The 24,483-nt window shown below is 39.6% G+C and overlaps 1 protein-coding gene across 4 annotated transcripts in view; it reads right to left on the bottom strand.

Annotated features, from left to right (window-relative positions):
- Window positions 1–95: 95 nt before the first annotated feature.
- The window catches only part of KMT2E (lysine methyltransferase 2E), a 64,156-nt gene continuing 39,768 nt past the window's right edge, over window positions 96–24,483 (bottom strand). For 2 of the 4 annotated variants that reach the window (XM_032207083.1, XM_032207091.1), the window contains 14 exons: window positions 24,076–24,337; window positions 21,969–22,067; window positions 15,432–15,596; window positions 14,293–14,601; window positions 11,972–12,226; window positions 11,654–11,798; window positions 10,655–10,908; window positions 10,461–10,517; window positions 8,384–8,947; window positions 5,748–6,046; window positions 3,751–3,839; window positions 3,532–3,651; window positions 3,286–3,377; window positions 96–2,320 (listed from right to left, as the gene is read on the bottom strand). In XM_032207083.1, coding sequence (XP_032062974.1) covers window positions 806–2,320; window positions 3,286–3,377; window positions 3,532–3,651; window positions 3,751–3,839; window positions 5,748–6,046; window positions 8,384–8,947; window positions 10,461–10,517; window positions 10,655–10,908; window positions 11,654–11,798; window positions 11,972–12,226; window positions 14,293–14,601; window positions 15,432–15,596; window positions 21,969–22,067; window positions 24,076–24,337 — 4,225 coding nt within the window. In that variant the 3' untranslated portion in view covers window positions 96–805. The remainder of the gene's footprint in view (window positions 2,321–3,285; window positions 3,378–3,531; window positions 3,652–3,750; window positions 3,840–5,747; window positions 6,047–8,383; window positions 8,948–10,460; window positions 10,518–10,654; window positions 10,909–11,653; window positions 11,799–11,971; window positions 12,227–14,292; window positions 14,602–15,431; window positions 15,597–21,968; window positions 22,068–24,075; window positions 24,338–24,483) is intronic. The other 2 variants (XM_032207106.1, XM_032207098.1) reach the window with 2 other exon arrangements.

The following is a 24,483-nucleotide window of genomic DNA, read 5'->3' as shown; positions in this document are numbered from 1 at the left end:
CCCCTTCCTTCAACACACAGCACCCTCTGAGGACAAGTGGTTAAAACTGACATAATTGTGATTTATTAACATGAATTAAAATGCCCAACCAGTGCTGCAATGTGACAGTATATTAAAAAAATTAAAGATCATATACTGTACTACTTTCACAAAGATCACACTTTTTTTTTTTTTGCAAAAGAGACTTATTATGTACAATACTATATCAAATGAAAGAAGCTTTAAGCAATTTTACAAGCAAAAGAAATACAGTATTTACAGCACTCGTCAGAGACATTAGAAACAGTCTATACATTAAATTACATTTTCTGCAAATAACTGATGAAACAAAAAGCCATGTCCACACCAAAACTATAAAAATTTGTATTGCATTGTTTCCTATCTCTATGCACACAAAGAACTGTTGACAGAAGAAAATGAAAAAAAAATTGTTAGTGCCATCACTTAGCCTGTGTACTTATTTAATTACATATGTATAAAAGTAATATAGAAAACATTCACTAAATGAATTTAACTGCAACAATAAAATTTTAAAGATTATGCAGCATCAAACCTACTGCCAGAAAAACAGCTGGAATGTTCACTTACAAAATAAAAAGAAATACCTAATACTGGCTTAACAGCACATTTTCAGGAATTTTAAAAAGCAAAAAATGGAAAGATACAATGAAAGAGCACTGGTGTTTGCTTTTATACAAAGTATCATGTACAAGCTTTAAAAAGTACCTCGAATAGGTACATATGAAATATACACAGTTTATCTTACAGAACATTTTAAAAATGTTTAGAATTAAAGGGATCCATTTTAATGCCACCCTGAACCATGGTAATTGTTCTGAAAAGTCGGCGGCACCTGTGCTCTGTGAATGGGGATCTGTCCAGGCACCGGTGACGCCTGCTGCGGTCCTTGCACGCCGTGGGGGAGGGTTACGGAGCCGGGGTGGGGGCAGAAGCCTGACGCGGGGGGCGTCGCGAGACTGTTTGGTCCTTGAGGTTGGATGTGAGGCCCCTGGCCGGGCAGCGGGCAATGAGGTCCTGTTCCAGCAGGCTGATGTTGAGGTCCAGGCCCTAACGTCGTGTGGTGGGGGGCTTGCGAGGAGTAGGAGGAGACGCCCGTGTGGGCGGTGGAGGGGAAGTGGGGGGGTCCTTGGTGCGAGGGGTGGTGCAACCCTTGTGCTGATGCCGGGTGGTGCCCCGAGCCCATTACGTTGGACGGTGGGGGCGGAGGGGGCGGCGGCGCGGAGCTGACGACGTGCTGGTGTTGTGCTTGCAAACCTTGGTGTCCCGTGGGAGGGTGGGGGGGCTGGTGGTGGGGAATGGGACCTGGCGGCGGAGGGGGCGGCGGCAGGTGGTGGCCAGCAGCCTGAGAGTGAAGGTGGGATCCGGGAGCTACTGCCACGGCGTGAACCGGACCGACCACGTGTGCTACAGAATGCTGCTGATGGGTACTTGGCTGCTGGACAAGGTGAGGGCCCGGGGCAGGCGGGGGCGGAGGAGGAGGTGGGGCAGCGGAGGCCGAAGCCTGGTGATGAATACTGGGGTTCTGGGAGGGCAAAAAATGCCCCGCCGTGACGTGGTGTCCTGGCACCGTCTGCTGACCCGCAGAGCCAGGAAGTGCTTGGTTTGGTCCGGATGAAAACACAGTCTGTTGGGGGATGCTGCCCTTCAGCTGACTGTAGCTCTGAAAGTTTCCAGAGGGCTGCTGGTTTTGATAGTAAGTAGAGGAGGGGGGCGGAGGGGGAGGGGGAGGGGGTGCGTTGCTGTTCAAATTTTGTTGGTTAAATTGGCTGTAAGAAGCTGAAGATTGTCCTGAAGTGGTCTGAGTGAACAGCGGCCCGCTCGGCTGCTGCTGATTCCCGGGCTGGAGGGGTGGTGCTGCTGGATAAAAGCTGCGGTGCGTTTCCCTCTGGGGCGTCCCGACTTGAGGTGACTGGGGGTGATGAGGTCTGTACGGAGAGCCCAGCTGCTGCGAGTGAGGCTTTGGTGACAGGTAACCGTGCTGCATGGGCGCGTGAGGCGTCGATGACTTGGGAGGATTTTCTACGTGAGGCGAGGGGGGGCAATGAAGCTTCAAAGGTGCAGAAGGCAACTTCTGCGAGTGGGGAAGTTGCTCAGCAGAACTGCGCAGATGTGACTGAGATGGATGATTTTTTGAAAGTGCTTGGACGTTGTTTGTCAGCTGTTTTTGTTGCAGCTCAGGTTTTGGGTGATTCGCACACTCGGCCTCTGGTGCATTTGCTGCAGTTTCCCAGTGCGAATCTGGTTTTGCCGGTGTTTTCCCAAGTGACTGTGTTGAAACTACAGGACTTGGTGAAGAGGGCTGGAACAGAAGGAAATTCAGTCAGTGCAAGACGTTCAGAACATTCAGTGATGCAGGCACTAAAACTACATCTTCTCAGGACAGTGCTCTCTTTCTCCAATGATGGATGAAAAACATGAGGACACAGGATATGTTTGGTATATGAGAAACAGCGACCATAGAGCTTAAACCTGACCTGAGCTTAAACTTAGCTCAGGCACTGTTTCTAGCAAGTACACGTGAATTGTTCTTTTCATACGCAAAAGTCAAAGCCTAGCAAGTGCACCTGAGAATACGAATAGGAGTATGACCATCAAGGCAAGGTCAGAATCTCCCATGTGTTAAAGCTTTAGATTTTTGAGTCTGAAAGGAATAATTCCAGATGACTATTTACAAAAACAAAATGTTTTTTAAGAGTGATTTAACATTTTAAAACTGGCATAGTGCAAGCAAACAGACCGGACATTGTAACTTGAATTACTGCATTTAATATCATACAGGAAGCTCCTGAACAAGTTTCTGCGTATCACTGCCTCTACTACCAAGCAGTACCAAATCCTGACATGGCAAGAGTCACTCCTCTTAAGGTAAGAGGTACTTAAATCATTTTACTGCTGTCAGTTCTGACTGTCAGTCCTTTGGCATTCAACCTGCAGAACTGTGGCAATACTGAGACCACTGAGACCACTCTTCAGTGTTCACAGAATACAGTATCAGATGTAAGTAGATACAGCTACTGAAAGAACAGGACTCAAACCAACTTCAACAGAATTTCCACATGTTGGACCTACTGCAAATATTCTTACAGATATTTACCTACATTAAATTACTGAACAGTATTACTACACATGGTTCATCTCAATGGAAAATCATGACAGTAATATTTAAAAAATCTCAACAGAAAATCACAATGCTAACATCTTAAAAATAGATTGAGACCTGTACATATGCTTGATGCACACAAACACATGCACCTGCATACACACCTTGCTTGCTTTTGAAGGACTCTTACAAGTCTTCTGTGAAGTATCTGGGGACGGACATTCAGAAGTAGGCTCTGGATTTTCAGAATCAGGTTCTAGAAACAAAAACAAGAGGTAAATATAACAGCGGGGGAAAAGGTCTTTTGCCAAGATCACTCAAAGCACTTTGTATTTCACTTTAAAGAGCTACTTAACGTTGTTGTAAGAGACTATTCAATAAGTGCCATACAAGGTCATCTGCTTACTGACCTTCCATACATTCAGTGAAAGAATGGACCTTAAGCTGCAACTGGGAAATGAGATTTGAATGAGATGAAGATGGAGACTGAACATGAGACGGTGAGCAGGGGCTACAGGGTGATTCTCCCCCTACAGATGAAGCAGACCCAAACATAACATTAGAATGATTACGGACTACCTAAGGAAGTGGTTAGATGTATCTACCTCTGGCACGATAAATCAACTCACCATTGTCCTTGTCTTTCCTATGATCACTGAGAAGCAATGCTCTCTGATAACTTCGTTCTCTCACTTGTTCCACAGAGGTTGATGCAGTCCTGGAAGAGGGAAGCGTGGGTTAAAGTAAGGCAATATACTCCCAGGGACCAAATTTAGGACACCGTACATGCAAATACTAGGTCAGAGAATTTACAGTGTTGATTGCTTGTAAGAGCCAAATAGCTGGTCCTCTTAAGGGATGCCATTTGGTTAGGTATACCTGTTTTCTCACACTTTAAATATAAAAATTTCCTGCAACCTTCTTACATTATGAGAACTGACAATTCTTCTCAATACAAAAAAAGATAATCTGTAGATCTGTGGAGGTCTTTTTATTCTTAATATCTGACAGATCAAAAGATACAGGTTGTGAGTACTGCTTCACATTCTCAATTTGTAGAAAGCCTTCTAGAAAAGTTTTAAATAGTCATTTGTTTATTAAAAAAACCTTGCTCTTCAATAGCAGATCCATAGTTGCAAATACTGCCCAACTCTGGATGTACAGGATTTAATCTTTTAGACTTCATTCACCAGATGTGGGGTGAAGTGAGTCTTGTCTTCTGTCTTACCATCAATTACATTCTCACAATCTGAACATAAACAGTAATGGCAACACTCTACAAAACTCAGTTTTATTTCAGGCAAGAGCATATTGCAATACTCTGCGATGCTGTTGTTTTAAAAGTTTGGAGGTTGTCTGCAGGAGTACTGCAAAAAAGTCACTAATAAATTCTTCCCAGCTCAGCCTATTTCCCAGACCCTTTGCTTTCATTACAGTACACTACATTCTGCGTTATGAACTTGCAGCCACTTCTCAGTGAAGTTTTGAAGACTGCACTTATGTTCTCCCTTCAGTTGGCTCTACAAAATCCTTCTATTCTGGAATAGTTGGAGCATCTGAGCAGAGAGATATTTATCTGCAAGACTGCCAGGCCTTCTCTAGAGCATAAGGAACTTCTGCAGCGTTTATTTTGTGCTAGTAACATTCTGGAGACAGAGCCAACACAGCTGACCATCTATCTTAAGGCTACCAAAAACCACAGTGGAAAACGCTGCGAAACATTTACACGAACCGAAGTCACTCTGTGTCATCCCCCTCCACACTGCCACCTTTCCCCACGATTTTAAGGCTGCCCGAGTACCTGGCAGGGAGTGCAAGGCAGCATATGGCCTGCACACAGGGGAGCAGTCAGCCACCATAAGCAACTATGCAAGCATCTCCACACGCTGTCTACCTGAGCAGAAGGAACTGTCGGGCAGACTGCATGCATCTCTGCACATTGCATTTAGGTGACAGCAAACACAAAGCACACATTCCAACTAGATCACTGAAAAGCAGACTCCTCAGAGTCTTCTAAAAGCTTCTGTTGATCAATACAAATTACTCCCTTATTCCACCCTTATTTCCTACGGTATCTCTGTAAACGTTTTGAGGCTTAAGATGAAAAATATCTTCAGCCCATAGATGAAGCAGTGACAGAGCCAAGGCCATGCTGAGAATCAGACTCAGTATCTCCCAAAGCCATTGTAACATCCTCCATCCAAACGTAGCTCCCTCCACCATGCACCTTGGCAAGCGCACACAGCATGACTTGTGCAGCAGCATGCCTACTCCATTTCATTTTCTAAATATTCACAACTGCACTTATACAATTTACAGGCTACAGAACCAGGTGATCTCGCTTGTTCAAGCTAACAGCTATTTTTGCTCTCGAAAAATAAGATACCAAAGCAGACTGAAAATAAGGTGAGCAATATTTTATGGATAACTTTCCATATTCTCATCTTCATGAGGTATCTGCTGTATTTCTGAGGTAAGAGGTAGGACAACTGTTTACTAGTTTGAAAGAAGGGCTTCTGATCAGTAATCCATAACTGCACGCTTATTAAGAAAATACTTCAAATCCAAGACTTAGAATTAAGTAAATAATTCAGCAGGACTTTTGTCCTACAGTTTTGTAACTTACCACTGAACCTCTGGCTCACTCTTCTCACTTGATGTCTCCTTAATTGCACAGTTGTTCCCAGCGTCTTCTGGAGCTGCGTTATAAACAGTAGTTGGCAGTGGTGCAGGTAGGCTCGCAGCGTTCTCTGTTTGCTCCCCATTTTCACCACTGTTGTTGTACCCATCATTAGCACCGTTGTTACTACTTATACTTCCTCCACCAGCTGCATGAGGAGATACGGTAACAAGTGGAAAGTTTTCTGTCTTTGAGCCACTTTTTCTAGCTTCTCGTTGTCTCTTACGGTATTCTAATAAGGATACCTATGGAAAAAAGAATAAAAGTTTGTTTCCTTCTTGGCATTTTCAGTTAAATGTATTCCTTCAGTGAGATACCATTTACTTGGCTCTAAAAGAAGACAGGCATAGTTGAAAGTATCTCACCACAGTTGCAGTGAATTTACAGAGCTGGTAACGGCTATCAAAGAAGACACAAAGTAAGGCTTCTGCCAAGCGGAGGCACGTATATTGCCTCTGAAGACACTGAAGTTTATGAATCAGCAAAATGTTCACTGCTGAAGCCCTTCTGCTGGTTGAAGCTATGAGGGACTTCACAGCCCCTCCTGGAACTGCAGGCGTTACTAAGAGGACAGCAATATAGTAATGGCAATTTTAAGAGTCTGAGTCACTCACTCTGCCTACCTCATGTGAAAAACAGACCAAGCTTTTGCTTCACTCCACTGCATAGATCAAAAGATACTGAGCTTTTTTTCTTAATATAAAGGATTTGTGACTTAGAATGACATTTGTTTTGCAATTTGTTTTAAATTGGTATCTTTACCACACTCTAAAACACTGATTCAGTGTATTTCAACGATAAATTTCAAGTAAAAATGTTTATTTCCAAAACCAATGACACAGGAAGGGACAGGCGGTTCTACTTTATACGTACATATGTGTATAGTTCATATTTTTTTGTGTATACACACACACAATTCTATATAAACATTTTCTATCTATTAAAAACTCATCTGTATGCCAGGGTACAGAAGAGTCAAAACACTATTAAGAGAAAGTTTAGGCCAAGAACTGATCTTGTTTTGAAACAATTCATGTTATTTCCACATCACTGGGATCCCTTGAAGAAGACTGCTTTAGGCAAAGCTTAAATGTTAAGAAAGGGCAAGTTTTATGAAGCGTGGCCATGACGTCCAATATTGAAACAGGATGAACTTGTGTAATGCTGAGAGAAAATAAAGGAAGCAAAACCCACAGAAACACTGCGATATGGGGCATCCTCTTTTAACAACTGTGTAAGAACACACATGTCTTAGCAGATCTTAGCAAAAGACTTCTGATTATTATTCTCCTACAGAAATCCGGATTTCTCCCCTCACCTTAAATTAGAATTGTTTTTCCTCCTTTTAGACTGCAAAGTGTAGTTAAATTTGTTTGTCTGTCCCTGGAAAACCTAAAAACCATTCTTTCAGGGGTACAGACCAAATTATTTCTGGCTGTTGCCTTCAACTGAGACCTTTACACATGAATTCTAAGGGGACTGGGGGGAGGGGGCAGCAGAAGAAAGGCAGAGGGGAAAGCCTCTCACACAACTCAGGACCAGGTAAGAACAAAGCTATGGCCTTATTTCAGTTATATCTCAGTATAAAGACAGGTAAACACAAAATGCAGATCTGATGGCAAACTTCTGAAGGTACACTCATAAGCATTCCCTTGCAGTTTGTCCCAGAGCCACAAGGGAAGGGACAAGTGCAAGAAGGCAGGATGGTACCTAAAAAATCAAAACCCCATTGTGCGTGCGTGTTACCTACACGTGTATACACACAGAAAATACACCTCTAGTCCCCTGACCATTACTTTAATGAGGAAAATAAATCGCATTAATTTCTACAGTCAGATTATGAGGCAGAACTGCATAAGCTTCTGCATTTGAAACTATTGCCAAGGAGCAACGAGAAGACCTGACAACAGGGTCAAGACATTTATGCAGGCTGACCTCCAGTTTTGGTTCCAGCTGACCATGACCAAAGAACTTACCTCCAGGGGCTGTTTGAGAAGAGTAGCAGGTTTATACTGTGCTTATCTTCCAAACAAAGTGTTTTATAAAAAAGAAATCAAGCCAAAAAAGATTTCTTTTAACTATGGACTTGTGTGGTCATAGCAGCAAAACCAAGATACCTTAAGTACATAAAAATTGGAATTTTCAAGGGTTAGTATCATAAACCTTAGTGTGACTTCCAATAGTAACTCACAGAAGATGTTCCCAGTATAGGATAAAATTGGTAGTATTCTAACAGAATGGAATGTTTTAATACTTGGTGGCACAAGCAACTATTTTCAAACCTGAAAAGCAATTATTTATTGAGCATTTCATTAAAGACTCATAAGAAATAAAATTAAAAATAGAAAAAAGTGAATTTGTATATATTGTTTTTAAAAATTGAATTTACTAATGGATGTATGCAACATTACTTTGCTCTTCATGAGTTCTCCTGAATAATGCCTACAGTGTAGTAAAAAAAAAAAAAAAAGTTTAGCTGTCAGTTTTTGTTTTGTTGTTGTTTTTTAGTATGTTTCTTTCTGTTATAGAAAGGTCATTACCAGACTACGTAAGAAAAACCAAACGATTCTTAAAATTATAACCTTTTTCTTTTGTGGAGGATTCTGGGGTGTGCAATTTCCATCCATCAAGTTGTCGTTATTGACAGTCCTTCCAAAGCCAGATGCAATTCCATCTTCTGAAGTACAAAAAACAGATGCTTCCATGAACATGCCTCTAGCATCGTCTTGAATCAGGCACTTTGACTCGCTTATTCTGAATCCACCTCCTACCTCCAACTGATGTGAAGGGGTCAAGTCCCTCAAATTAGAATTCATTGAGAAATTTACACCTGTCCTGTCGGGACTTTTTACCCAGGAAGAATAAATTGTGCCCCGTCCACAATGAGCAGTTTCTAATTGGCTGTTTGAATCAGTCCTATCATGTGTGGGGGCTTCCAGGTTTTTATGCAGTGCACTTTGCTCAATAACTTCGAGTCCCAGCTGGAGGTCTGACACAGATTCCATTTCGCCAGTGCACTGCCGAGTGACATCAGTCCTATTCCTTGGACTGGAATATCCAATAGTCTTTATTTCTTGCAGACCCATTTCTGGCAGGTTGGAATTTCTGAAAGAATTCAGTGCTAGAATTGATGCTCTGTCATATCCCTGCATGAAGAAAAAAACAAGTCAGCTCTTTTTCCATACTGCAACATGATTACAACTATTCCAACATTCATTTGTGCCTTTAAACGGGATTAAAGACCTCGCAGTACCATGAGTTTAAGAAACAGTTGTGTAGCCAGACACTTATTTCCACTACCACCAATAAAAGTATTTTAATGAAATATGTATGAACCAAAGTCAAAATAAACTTGTAATACCAGGTTTTGCTTATTACTGGCAGAGGAAGGAGAGAAGCTTCAACAGCAACAAGTCCTTAGGTACAAAGGCCTTACTTAACTTAATAAAAGGGATCCTTGTAAACACATTTAAAGAAAAAAAAAGTTGGTGGGAGCAAGGGGAGAAGCTCGTCCAAACACTAGAATTTTAAGACCATGTTAAAAATCAGTATTCGGCAGAGGAAACAATGAGAAGTTACAGAAACTGACTTCTGTACTCCTTAAAACTCTGTTAGCCATGAAAAAAACAGCACATATCCATGGCTGGAAATACCTTTTCTAAACTAACCTGTTTTGAGGCTTTTGTGAACCCTTTTAAAATCATTTGCATTACAATGCAAAGTTATTACGTAAAACTCTTCTTTTTGAGTCACAAACACTCATTCAATTACACCAGTTTAGAAGTAAATACTAAATTCAATCAACAGCTATGATCGCATGAAAAATTGTGTATTTCAACATTTAAGATTTTGACCTAAAAATAAGTAAGCTTTATACATACATCCACACTTGGCCCAAAGGAAATAATATTTAGACCATTCTTTTGCAAGATCCACTGAAAGTGAAGTTCTCCAGAAATCAACAGCTGATTATTTTTATTGCTGATTACTTCTACCTGTTCCTTTTAGGCACTATAAAGTTTATGGTTCAGCATATTTATGTGTATTTTGTAGTTATCACACAATTCGAATTCCGTATTGTTGTGGAACTTTGTCACTCTCCTTTTGGATGCAAGCATCCCTGTGGAAGTTCTGGTATCTATGAATCACGTTGCCCTCTAGTGGTTCACCAACACAACTTGTTCCCATGCAATGGAACATACCCTTATCCGGCAACAATCCGGGCCCACCCCAGCAGCACCTGCTGTACCTCAAATAATCCACATGAAACACATTTGTTACCTTTTTTCCCACTCTAAGCATAATTAGGCTCAACCAAAACATTTAAGAGATGCTGGTAACAAGAGGACACGTTAATGTAAACCTAAATACAGCCTGAAAAGCACAAGCGCTGTTTTTCTGTAAATTGCAGTATTTACTGCTCATCCACAATAGTCACCAGGATTTTTAAGCGACAGTAAAAAAACAAAAAAAAAACAAAAAAAAAACAGAGGAAAGCACCAGTTTAAGAAGAAAACTGGAAATATATAATAGGCAAATAAAACCTGTAAGGAGGCAAAATCCCACAAAACGTGCAATGGCCAGTAGCAGGCATTTACCAAAAGCATTGTTTCTTGATGAAATCAAGAAACGTTTTGCAGTTTTTGGAAACATCCTTACCTCTTGACTGTAAGCTCGCCTTTTTATTTCTGGGGAACTGTCAGGTGAGGAAATATTCTAAATGAATAAGAAGAAATTGCAAGTCAATTGTTGGCCTAGAGAAACACGGCACACTCCCTTGTAATAGGAGCACAACTGTTGATTTACCCAAACAATAAAAATCTTATCACACCAAACTCCATCATAAATCTCACCTCAAAGTGCATGGTATTCCCATGGATACATGGAGTTACAGGAGTAACTGGTGAATAAATGGGTTTGTAACCATTTCTACAGGTTTCATCTTCTGTTTTTACCCTCGGAGGAGTAGCGAACAGCGATGGCTCTGAGGCAGTGATGTCAGCGTGAGTTGGTGTGGCGTATGGAGAAGGAGTAGGTGTGGACGTTTCTGAGAATGCAGACTCCAACAGCTGATACAGTCTTCGTTTTTTTAGCGGTGTTGTTAGATCTGCTTTAAAAATCACAAAAAAGGTACAGGAGATCTAGATATAGTAATTACAGTTAAATGCTTGATGCAATAAAATTATGAATTCCACATTAAAACATTAGTAAGCTGACAGATCTCTCTTAGAGGTAGACTTCCTGAAAAATACACTTAATAGCGTACAGAGATCAGTAAGTGTTGGTCCCCTTCCCCCTCCCCAAAGGATGTTGGGAAGAACTGCCTACATGTCCAAAAAACGTCTCTTTCTATGCATCTTTAAGACTATTCAGCTAAGAAATGGAAATGCAAGCTCTGTACACAAGGATCATCTAATATGCTCCGTATTCTCACAGTAGCATGGTTTCTAGCACGTTCCCATTTTATGTTATTCCTGAGATTATACAACTTTTCCGCTGGGTGCAACAGGGCCACTGAATTTAATAGCATGAATATCCAGAACAACATCTAACTTCTTGATGTTTATATTCAAAAACATTAGTCTTTTGTTGACAGTGACCATCTGTACAGATTCACTATGAGAAATGGTTGTTACTGATTTTGCATCAATTATACTTTAAAGAAAATGGGAAAATAAAAACAGCTATTATGCAACTAAGCCTTTCTTCCCAACAACCATCCAAAAGACAAGCTATCAGGAAACAGCATAAATGCCCCTGGAATTTTCATTAACTCATCACTTTACAAACTGCAGCCCTCCACATTTACCTACTGACATAACTTTTATGTACTGTATTAATAAAAGCATCACCTGTTAAGGAACAGCCGTCGTTCAGTAATAGAGGGCTTTTATTTTCACCATTGATGGCTGGACTTCTAGATCTCTCCTGTGATGGTGAACTGAATCTATCAATCACTGACGAGTTTTCTTCTTCCAAAGCTTGCTTCAACCAACGCTTTAATAAAACACATTGAAATCAGTGATTTAACAGCTTTAAGATATATACTTCAAAAATGTATTACAATTCAAGTGCCAAGCAGCTTTTTTTTGGCCTGAATTCATGCTAACAAATAAAGACTTATTTTGAAGTACTATGGCATGGGGAACCATAATGAAGGGAAGCATTACCTTCTTACAAGAGCCAGTAATGTTTTCCACGGGTTCTTTTTTCCTCCTCTTTTCTGAAAGGAATGGTGAAGTAAAACGAATATAGTGCTTTGGAGTAGAATATACATGTGGGCTGTACGTGAGACCTGGTAGAGAATTCAGCTGAGTAGCCAGAACTTCAGGGTCGGTAGTTATGCGCAGAGGCCGTTCTGAAACACTGTCTGCAGGCTTCCCCGTCTTATCGCTTTTTTCACTTAACCATTCATTGACCAAGTGCTAAACAAAGAGGAAAAAAATTGTTTTATGAGTGTTTTCTATTAATGGCTTTCAGAAAGTTTTTAGTCTTATTACTCATCTAGTCATCTGTTACACAAATCAGAAGACAGCTGGGCAAGAATATGAAGACAGTTTGCTGAAATAACTGGGAGAATGGAAGGGAGCACTATACATTTGCTCCACATAACGAAGCTTTTGTTGTTTTTCTGTAAATGAAGAACATTTAGTTCTTTTATATTTAACTTTCACTGAACATACTTCCAAGACACTTAAAATTGAGCCTGAGCACCTAAACTCATGAAAAACTTTGTCATGCTAATTAGACAAAGTGAAGTAAACTCCTTATCAGACTTCCATGCTGTCAGGACTCTGCTTCAGTCAACATGTCAGGCAGATGCCTTGAACATTCTTCCTTATAGTAGCTAAATTATAGTACATGTACCAAAAAGGGTTATTTTTTCCTATCTGGTTCAGTGTTTCTGAAAGACATACAAGTGTAGTTTTAGTTCCTTTTAATAGGGTACCAGAAATAAAACAATTGAACTCTAGTAAGTATACAGGTCTTTGAATTAAATACCCAAGAGATTCAGACCAACATTCTTCGTTTCAAAACACGCAGCTTTACTCATCTGCTGCAATGTACAGTATAGAATAAAACTGCCTTCTAAGTTGCAAAATAGTTCTCAGATATTTTTTTTGAGCATTACTAGAAGACAAGGATACTTCTTACAAAAGATTTACACAAGAAATAAAAATACCAGCATTCACTGCACTGTAACAGCTTGAAAAAAATTCAGTGTGGAACGCAACATCTTGATTTTCTTGAAAGACTTCATCCACTATTTTTTCTTATTGTTATCATTTTTTGTATCTTTTACAGAGAACTAATTTCCCAATTTTTACAGAGGTAAGCAAAGCTAAAGACATGCAAAAATAGCACATTAATTATTAATATCATTTTAAATGCTATGATAATCTGTCAAAGCACTAAGTTGTTTTTTTAAACAAACCTATTTAGTTTCAAATCAGGACTTTCTCCTTACTTAAGATATACTGGGTAAAATACAACCAGGTATCTACCTTTAAAAACATGGAACAGGAAAAAACTACAGTAAAATTGAGACGACTTCTGCTTTTTTGTAGCACACAAAAGAGGAGATTCCAGGCTCCTCTCTGACAAGAATTTAGTAGCGATGTAATTAATACTCTTGCACCAGATATGTGAACTTTGCATGTATTTATCTATTTGTGGATTCAATTAAAGTCACCTAGCAATTGTTACTGTTCATCAACAAGAAGTTTCTTCCTCTGCTTCCGCTGCCCCCATTTCCTCCCCAGTAAAACATTCAGAATAACTCATAAGCATGCCAGAGAAAACCAGAAATTTTTAATGCCGTCTGCAATTTTAGAGCAGAATGTTTTATTCACTCCTGCAGTTTTCAGATGTTTTTAAGTGCCTTTAAATAGTGCAACATTTCTTCAAACTGTGTGCAACGCATTGCAATAAAAAAAAAATCATTTGAAACAAAGCACTATAGAGAGTTATGAATACTTCCCTCCCAGATATCCACGTAAACTTTTGAGTATTCAAATCCACTCACTTCAGAACAGATGCCTCAAAAGTACTGGAAACTAATTATTTTAAGATGTTTAGTTCACTGCCACTGAAATACGTTCTAAAGTCTATGATGAATAAAGGAAGGAAAGCTAATTCTACACACCCCACCTGCAATTAACAGTTTTAATTACGTTTCAGTTATATATATATAATTTCAGTCTACTTAGAACGCACTTTCCCCAGAAAACATTCGTTCCATAATTATTCTGTAAGCTGTGTTTTGGAATTCTCTTAAATATTAGGAGGTTCTACTTCTAATAGATGTAACTCAACTTTAAAAGCTCAATTTATTACCAGTGAGTGGCCAGGTAATGGTAATTTTTAAAGAAGAAAGGCTTTTTTTTTTTTTTTAATCCATATATAGCTGTGATATAAATGTAGCTGTCTATACTTTTTATAAACCTCTGTTCAAAGTCCATCCCCTCCTCCCCACCCTCAAGAGACTTACCTTCTTTGTTTTAGGATACTTAGTAGGGCATTTATTAAGTGCTGGAGCTTCTGTTTCAGTAACCATTTCTGTAACAACAGTTTCTGTTTCGGGCTCAGCTACCAGTGCAGCATTCTCAGTTTCATTATGCTGTGAAGTTACTTCCACATCAGGAGAAGATGGCTGGATATCCGAACACATGCTCACAGTTCTGTGTCGTCTACGCTGTTGTCCAATGTGAGTTCTACTCCGAGAAAAGCTTTTTCTCTGTTTAGCTCTATTAACCTTGGCTGGGGTAGGCTTGGTGGCAGTTTCTTCTTTTGCTGGTTCCTGGTACAAGACAGAAAATTAGTAGATGGATCTCACACACATGTAAAATTACATATCATTCTTAAAATAAAATGTTATCAGTTCCTCCTTTTTTATATGTCAAAAAAGCCTCTCATTTCTGTTTTTAGAGCTAAACACTTTAAAATTACTATTTCTACTCTACTTCAAGGCAGATTACCATGTTTACCATACTTTCCTCCCAAGCATCACTGGGAGAGTATTCACACAGACCAGTCACCAGTCAGATCACTGCAGGTTTGTACAGAAACTCCTATACCACATTCATTCATCTATAGGCTAGAAATCATCTGCTTACACTATGATGTCTTTCAGCTCAATATCCTTTTTGTAACTTACAGTTTGCTGAGTGTTTAGAATTGCCATAAAGGACTTAACAGCACGCTGACAAATACTATCCATGGAAACAACCCAAACTGAGCATCTGTGGGATTATTTGCAAAGGAGAACTAGCATCCAGCAACAATTGACTTAAAAAATGTTTACGATACATTAAGATGTAAGAAGAATTCAGAACAAACTAAGCCTTAATAACTACTTTGAAAGAAAAGACTACAACCTGTTCTGAATAACACACTAGAGAAGCAAGGCTTTCTCTGCTGGTTATGGAGGGTGCCTAAATAAAAGCAACTCCTATGCATAAAATGAGCATCAAAATGAGCATCTCGAAGTACTATCCAGATTTTGGTCAAATGTGTTTGAGTTCAGGTGATTAAGAGAGTTTTATACATCTTAATGTGTAAATCGACATCCAAACTGATCAACATCGCCTTTTAAAAAGCCAGCTTGAAAATAAAGTTCCAGGTAAATACCTGAATAAACTCGGTGTCATTGAGTATCTGTGCTTCCTTGCATTCTGATTTAACTTCAGTTTTTGCTGTGCTGATCCTTTCCAAAGCCTGTTCTCTTCTTTTTTCTCTTTTTTCTAGTCTGGCAAAAGCTTGCAGGATAGCTTCCATTTTCCGTTCTTCTCTTGTCTGATGGATATAATAACAATCATCATCAAATTTCAGTCAATCTTTCGCATCTGTAAATACTGTGTAGTTTTTTTTAAAGTGCTTCAGAGCATGTACAGTGTACGTTGACATGCAGATCACTTTCAGCAAAGCTCAGAGGACAGGGAGAAGTTAGAATGACTGCAATTACTGCAGATTTCTGAAGAAAGGCTTGCATTCTCATCAACCGTGACAAACAAGAAGAGAGGGTCCTGCTTTAGATTAAAGAACTTACTAAACAGACATTTACTGGTATATCGCTGGCCTATAAACATAAGAACACACATCACTGGGTTACTTACTATCCCATGTAATATTTAAAATGCAATGAAAAGCTCATGACCAAAACCATGAAATTTTACTATATACACAGAAGTACCACAAAAAAAAAAGCTTCATTATCCTCTGACTCAATTTTCCAATGTGCCATGAAGTATATCAAAACATGCAACCAGCATCCAACAATCACTGATTTGAAGTAAGATAACATTGGGTCACCCACAGAGGTTACATTTTCTGTGGATCAGTACTTGAAGTCTAGTCCTATTAAAGAGGTAGCTCCCTACCTGCACCGAGCTCTGCTCAAGACAGCACAGATGCCGCAGAATTGAGGGCTTCTATTACAAGCTTTATTTATTTTCAATGCCGGCAGCTCAACAACAGTGCAATGTGTTTGCATCAAAGAAAACGCCTGCAAGTACATCGCTCATTTGAGCAGATGAGGAACAATTTTGTTTTTGCCACTGAGCTTGCCTTTGTTTGAATGGTAAAACACATGCAAGCTTGCATTATTTGAAATCTTCATGATGGAGACAACAGTAATTACATCTGTAACTACTACAGCGACCACACTGTAATGTGGTTCCATATGGTTTTACTTCAGTAAGAATACCAAAGTAAAGCGCCCAAAAACAAACAAAAAAAAAGCCAGTATGTTCTCTGGACCAAAGGCAGCGTGTCCAACAGTGCTCGCTGAGTATTGCTCCTCAAAAGCATGACAAGACACTGCAGTACGTTAAAACTAGAGCTCATGCTGTCATTCTTCAGATTTCACATTAAAATGCAAATTATTAACGTGAAGAGATTTTACTTTCTGATGTCAGGTAGAGTTAAAAACACAGGTCTTACTAATTTTGCTAGTGACAATTGTGGAAGTACTGACCAAAAGGAATATAAATCCCTCCCCCTAAACTTCTGTAAGGCCTGGGTAGGTGCAGTTTTGGTGCCACCTTGAAATTAATTTAGAAGTTCTGTTTAATCTGATCTGTTATCCTAATTAAATACAATTTGGTTTCCATAGGTCACAATGCAAGTATACTGTTTGCAATGTTTTAGAAAAAGGAATCTAACTTGAGAAGTCTGTCATTGACCAAATTATCATCACCCTACCTTAAGGAAAAATAACAAACACTATATAATTATCTGAGGAAAGGAGAGCATCAGAAGAGCTGACACACCCAGAGAATATAAATAAAGAAGAAATGAAACAGTAATTTAAGAGAACATATCTGCAATTTCAGTAAAAAAAAAAAAAAAAAGTTTCAGTACTGAAACAAAAATAACTGGTAACATCTGACCACAGTTTCCATAAATTAGTAAATGATTAGTTAATAATGGTTTGCTACACTTACCCAAAATAAAGATAAAGCCTGATTTTATTTTTAAACATGGTACTCATCTTCCTTTCAGGTTAATAAAATCGTGGATAATGATTTCGAGTTAGGGATGTCACAGAATCACAAAATGGTTTGAGCTGGAAGGGACCTTAAAGCCCACCCAGTTCCACCCCCCTGCCATGGGCAGGGACACCTCCCACCAGCCCAGGTTGCCCAAAGCCCCATCCAGCCTGGCCTTGGACACCTCCAGGGATGGGGCAGCCACAGCTTCTCTGGGCAGCCTGTGCCAGGGCCTCACCACCCTCAGAGTAAAGAATTTCTTTCTGATATTTATTCATCTTTAAATTAAAAGTCTTTCCCCTTGTCCTATCCCTATACCCCCTGACAAAGAGTCCCCAGGTTTCCTTCAGGCCCCCTTTATTTACTGGAAGGCCGCTGTAAGGTCTCCCCAGAGCCTTCTCTTCTCCAGGGTGAACACCTCAACTCCCTCAGCCTGTCTTCATGGGAGAGGTGCTCCAGCCCCCTGGTCATCCTCAAGGCCTCCTCTGGACTCCTTCTAATACCTCCATGTCCTTCTTGTGCTGAAGGCCCCAGAGCTGAACACAGGGCCTCAGGAGGAGCCTCATGAGGGCAGAGCAGAGGGGCACAGTCCCCTCCCTCACCCTGCTGGCCACACTTCTGGTGATGCAGCCCAGGACACGGTTGGCTTTCTGGGCTCCAAGCACACATTGATGGCTCATGTTGAGCTTCCCATCCACCAACACCCTCAGGGCTGCTCTCAGTAATGTTTCCCTACTAACAGGAGGTAAATACGCCAAAGCAGCCTGAAGTTTACTTAAGAAGACACAACAAAAAACAAGTGATTACTGCTCGTTTCCCACAGGCACTTCTTGTGTGCTATTTGTTGTGTGCTATACTGTAGTTTAAAGGTTCCACTGCAGTTTTTGGCAGTTTCATGAAGGGACCTTCAAAATTTATCAAGCCCAACTGTCTGACCACTGCAAGGCTAGCCATTACTTACAGAAAACATTAAGTGTGTTACCCCAACATCACTTCAACAGACTGCCTTACTTGGGGCATCAGCCACCTCTGTAGAAAACCTGTTCTGGTGTTCAGTCACCCTCACAATGAAGGAATTTTTCCTGACGTCCAGTCTGAACCTCCCCTGGTGCAGCTCTGTGCCATTCCCTCACGTCCTGCCATCAGTTACTGGGAGCAGGGACCGGCACCTCCCTCTGCACGTCCCCTCCTCAGGAGGCTGCAGAGAGCAATGAGGCCGCCCCTCAGCCTCCTGTTCTGAGTGCCCTCAGCCCCTCCTCACAGGCCGTGCCTTCCTGCCCTTGTACAAGCTTTGCTGCCCTCCTCTAGAGGATTTCGAGGACTTTAACGTCCTTTTTTTATTTTATCATGAAGGCCAGAACTACATCAAATATTCAAGGTGAGGCTGTGCCAACCATAAATGTGGCAGGACAATCACTGTCTGCCTGTGCTGTGTTTATTGCACCCCAAACTCTTAGCTGCCAGGGCGTGCTGTGGCTGATGCTGAGCCTGCTGCCACCAGCACCCCCAAACCCCTTCCTGCAGAGCTGCTCTCCAGCCACTCGTGTCCCCGTCCGTGCCTGGCGTTACTCCCTTCTGCGTAAGTACTGCACGCATTCACAACTAACAGCTGTGAGGGCCGAGTAAAATGTCATGGAAACGTGGAAACAAAGCAGAAGCTTTTCTACAACACTGATACAAATTATTCAGAAGATCCAGAAGATGATGCTTTCATGAAGAAAAAGAACTGAGTTGCAAAATTAATACGCATTCAAGAGACAAACCCAGTAATGGCAAAAATCTGTAAACAGGTCACGGAACAGCAGGAGCATAAAGCCTTCCAAGCAGGAATTCAAGGCCAAAACTAGCTGGCTCATGCTAATGCTAAGTATCAATGATTCCTCTCTAGTGTGAATAATTCATTTTCTCACCATCTATGTTTTCACTTCACCAAAAATATTATCTAATTGCACTCTAGCAGTACCTGGTTGGATTTGAAAAAGACTGCAGTTACCTGCAGTGCCATTAGATAAAGCAGATGAGCTACCTGCCACTTCGATGGCACATCATCCAATTAGGCTACTGAAAAAATAGGTGCAATGGTCAACCGTCAGAAAAACTCTAGAGAAAAGCTTTAAAATAATGCTGACAGCTCAGCAAATAGAACAAAACTGTCCCTGTCATTTTGAATCTTAAAATAATGCTGAAGAAATAATTAGTCTAATAACTTTCAGATATCAAAATCAAAGATGGATGTCTACAGACCTGATGAAACATCCTTCTGAATGTACCAAGTAATTAAAAGCACATTAAGATGAACACTTGTCCTAAATGTGTTGAAAGGACATCTGGTATGAGCAACATTGAATAATGGCAGACAACTGAAATGCTGATCTTGTGATCGTACCAAGAGGAAAGATGCCACAGCAGCAATTGCCTTAAGCTGCAGACAAAAAGTACTTTAAATGTCATTTCAAGTCTTTATGCACAAAATAGCTCTTGGCAGGTAATCATACACTAAATCCAGGAGAGAATAAAAAGCAAACACTAATTCAATGACAAAACAGTGTTGTACTAAACACAGCATGATATGAGATAAATACAACAGAGATAAAGGAATTACATAATGGCGTACAGTCTCTGGATCAAACTGAATACTATTCAAGTTAAAATTCACCAACAGAGAAGATGCTAGAATGAAGAAGTTGAGAAACTAGAAAACAGTGAAGAGTGACAATAAGATAAAGAAGAGATAGAAGGTGTAATGACTTACTTTTCAGTTCTTAAGTATATGAAAACGAAAACAAAAACAAGACTAACTTCAAGGGAAGTGAAAGGATAATATCCTTATTGCACTCTGTGTGTACCGTAAATAACCTGATAGGGAAGATGGGGGAGGTGGAGGAGTAAGGCAGCAGGCAGCATGGCCAACCTTAAGTTGAAGGCCAACTTCCCTTTTTTTTTAATATAACATTTCCTAGACTGTCGATTCAACAGCAGAAAGATGTTAAACGTTCATCTTTGTTTCCACATTCCTCCCCCACCAACCTCCAACTCGCCATGTACAACATCCATTCACTATGCCTCTGAATTACTTTCTCCTCCCTAAAACCAGTTCCCTTTCTTATTTATCCTTCTGTGCTACTACATGGTGTTTAGCTTTAGGTCAGAAAAGATAAAAGAATGAGATCATTATTTAACGTGCATTCGTTTAACAAATTACAACATGAAACAATGTTGACCATGTTTCCCCTCTGCAATTTTTAGCTCTCCTGACAAGCCTAATAATCACCCAGGGCCCTGCAATTCAGGTACAACTGTATCAAAAATAACAGGACAGTAAGCAAGAACTGTGAAGTGTCTAGAAAGAACAGCAACTCATCTAAGTCTATGCACTTAATTGCAGGTGGTTTTCCACGTTAACACACATCTGAGCACAGGCACACATAGTTACACAAAAATGTGAGAATATGATGCTTTCCTTTTAATACAGGGTGACAGCATTACCACTACAAACACCCAGTTCTTAAAGAGAAGACGAAAGGTACGTTTCTTCATATTTTACCACCAGAGCACAGCCCCCAGAGTTGGCTGCCTATTTTTTTTTTTTTTTTTTTAAATAGGGTGGGGAGGGAAGTATCAGAATCTTCTCTTTACATTTGGTGGATTTAGCAATAAGTTCTTGCCAAACTCGTGCTGAGTTATTGCCGTTAGCAGTGTTTGACTTGGAAGTTAAGGAAGTTAAAAAGAAAATGAAATATACACATAGAGAACTTGCAAAGAAGATAACCTACCTGAGACACGCGAAGCAGCATTCAGAATTGAATCAATGTGCAGTATTTATAAAGTGATAAATTGTCTTTACAACAACTCATGGCCAAGAAAATAGTTGGTTCTGACATTTGAACAGGTGCAAGTTAGAAGTCTTGAACCATACTTCTGAAAGACTTCATCTCTCTCCCTACTAAGTTAATGCATGTGCAAAAGTTGCACAAATCTAGATACACTCTTGTACAAAGAACCAAGGTAAGTCTGTTCAGAAGACTGGTTACAAGTAGAACATTTAAAAGTCACCAACAGTGAAGTGTTAGAATAAGAAGTTTTTCCAAATAAAAATATGTATACAAAAAGTGAGCATAGACAATAAAATGATAGCATTTAGAACGTTCCAAGTACTAGTATTGCGTTATAAATCTTGGTCAAGATTTTGATTTAATCTATTTGAAGCATCTCACATTTTGAATGCCCAACACAAAAGCACATTTTATAATACCAGTGTTCATAACACTGTTCTATACCAACCTCTGAAAATTAGGATTTCTGAGGCTTTATAAGTTGGGAACTCAAAAAAAGTTAATGCCATCTATAAAACAGCCATTAAAAATAATGTACAATAATAAGGAGTGAAGAAAATCAATTCTACTTGATTTCTACACACATCTTTTTTTAAAGCAATAGCAAGTTATATACATTTGAAGATAAAAGCAGATTTTTTTGTCAGAAAGCGATGATCAAGCCAGATGAAATGCTCTCACTTAAATAGCAAGCCTTGCATTTGAAGTTGAAGATCACGTAAGGATCTGACTTCACATATACTCAGACTCTAAACGCCTACAGAAAGGCAGCAATTAGCATGGGAAGAGCAGGTGTCACTAAGCCTTAGTGACAACTTTAGGCAGCTACTTGCTTCCCAACTTACCATCTTCCTTTTCCTTTCTGCAATCTGCTCCTCTGATTCCATTTCTACTTCATTGCTAATGGGAGTTTTTTCTTCTATATCATCAATAAAATCTGGCTCCTGAAAGATGGAAATGACTGCTTTACAGAAGCTCCACTACCTCCTGCAAACTAGGGAATACTAAAAGCTACACAGAACTAAGAATCCTCAGATCACTACTTCAAAAGTAACCAAGCCAATATATCAAGGTAAAATGTAAAAAAGCTGACATCCACTTGTACCTTTGCATAAACCTGTAAATATAACCACTTGGCTAGATCTTTTTCAATCTGAGCTTAGACACATCTGTATCTTTTTTCTTAAGTATACTGATCTTACTGAAGTTTTGGGGTCCCATCCCCAGCCACCCACCCACCCCCAGACCCCCTCAGATTATGAGAATTAAACCTGCAGTCCAACAGAAACTTGGGCACTAACACTGGCCACTGATCTAGCCACTTCTTAACAAGTTAAAAAATTAGGAGCTTTACATTATACATCCGTTGGAAAAAAAAAGGCATTATAATGATGTACAATGAATGTTGTCATGTCAAAGGGAGAAGTTAACATACTATTATATGGAATTTCTTCTCAGCTCCAGAGTGTATTTCATTGAAGTGATATTTTCTGTTTACAATCTCACTGTAGTTTAATAACGGTGCCATGCCACACAGAAACAAAATTTAACTAACTAATAATGGTCATTTGGTTTAAGAAAAGAACACAAAAGGGTAGGTTTGAGGGTTAAGTTTGTTAGCCCTACGTGCAATTTTACCTTTTGGTTAGGTGACTAAACAGAACTCCTTAGCATTTATCTTTAAAGCACATTTCCCCATATCCTTTCTTTTACCTTAATGTTATATATTTTGTCACAGAAAAGAAGGTTATCAATTGACTAACTGGGCCTCTATATTTGTATACATAGTTTAACAGCTTTATTCTCCTCACAATTCTTATTAATTCTTTAATTCTTATTGTTAGGTTCAGTTTGGAAAAAACACTGAGTTCTCCTGTGACTGCTCTGCCAAAGCACTGTACACTATGCTAAAAGCCCAGGAGAAGGTTCCAAATACCAGTTAAAAAGCAACAAAAAGTCATGTAAGATTGTAAAGTTTAAATATTGCCTCTGCAGATCACTTTTAACAGTCCCATGCCATGCCTTCTGGACTTCCAAGCACTTTAAAGCAACATAGCTACTAAAACCACGGAACAATTTGATCATCTTATGAAAACTGGGGGAGGGAGATGTCAAATATGCTCTTTTTCCCTGAATTTCCTTTGCTCCTAGTGACACTAAAAGATGAAAAACTCAAAAATCTCTCCTCCCAGAACAAAAACTCTCTCCCTCTCCCCTTAAATCATCATCACAAGCCACCACATTCAAAGAAAGTTTAAATTGTATTTTCCCTACAACAGAGATAGTTACCAAGGTAACAATCCTCTCGTGAAATACTTCTTTAACAGCTGCTCTGCAAAGCTAGGTTAATAATTAATTTCATGGATCTCTCTCTCATTAGTTCTTTCATACTGACATTAAAAAAGACAGATCTAACAATTGACTACCATGGTATTAGCAAGTAGTTTCACCACACTAACTTCAGAAAATATCTTCTTCCTCCCATCTCTCCAAACTCTACTTAAATTCCTTACCAAGTTACAAGACAGCTGCAGCCAACGCTCAATATGCTGGGCTGAAGTTTTATTTGTTACAGGAGCAGTGTTATTTATTGTTATGTTTAATATATTACACTTCTGAGTAACGTGGCTTTTTGGTTATCTACATTTCATGACTGTCTGGGAGCTCCTGAAAGCATGACATGAGGCTTTTGCATCAGAGACCCACAAAGAAATTTAGAGGAAAAAAAAGTCTAATTAAAACTGGTACGGGAACCAAAATATTTAAATCCAATCAAACTAAGTAAAACTGGGAATAACGTAAAAGACCTTAACAGCTTATGCACCATTTTGGTTTTTGATAAATCCACATATCCCTTTTTCAGTGACTTATTAAAATAATTTTAGTAACTACACAGTTTTAGAGCATTTGTGTTTAAAAAGCTTTGCTTCCTAATCGTTTCTGTGTCAATACCTGATTATTAGAAATGGAGAGCCTGAGGGGAGAGAGCTTCCTCTGCTTATTATCTGTGATTTTCATTTTGGTGGCTCCTCCTTCACAGTCCAACGTGATGTTCTGATTTTGAGTCTCTTTTTCTCTTGAAACATCTTTCTCTTTCTTTCCCTTTTTCCTTCTGGTTTCATATCCAGTATTGATGTTTTCAGTAGGCTCAGAGCGTCTGAGAACTGGACATTCAGGATTTTCTTTGAGGCAAGCACAGTCCACTTTGTATTTACTAGAAGTAGATAAATCCAAGAAAGAATATTTTGATTAGGCTGTACAGCAATAAGATTAAAAAAACCTGTAACTAATATTTAAGCTGATAATTTTCACATATAGAATTAGACTCTTCAGTGCTTCAGTTTTTGAGCTGGTGTCAGC

Source organism: Aythya fuligula, chromosome 1 (assembly GCF_009819795.1).
Source record: "Aythya fuligula isolate bAytFul2 chromosome 1, bAytFul2.pri, whole genome shotgun sequence".
NCBI lineage: Eukaryota > Metazoa > Chordata > Aves > Anseriformes > Anatidae > Aythya > Aythya fuligula.
The sequence above is the reverse complement of the archived record's forward strand: the minus strand, read 5'-3'. Positions and strand labels throughout refer to the sequence as shown.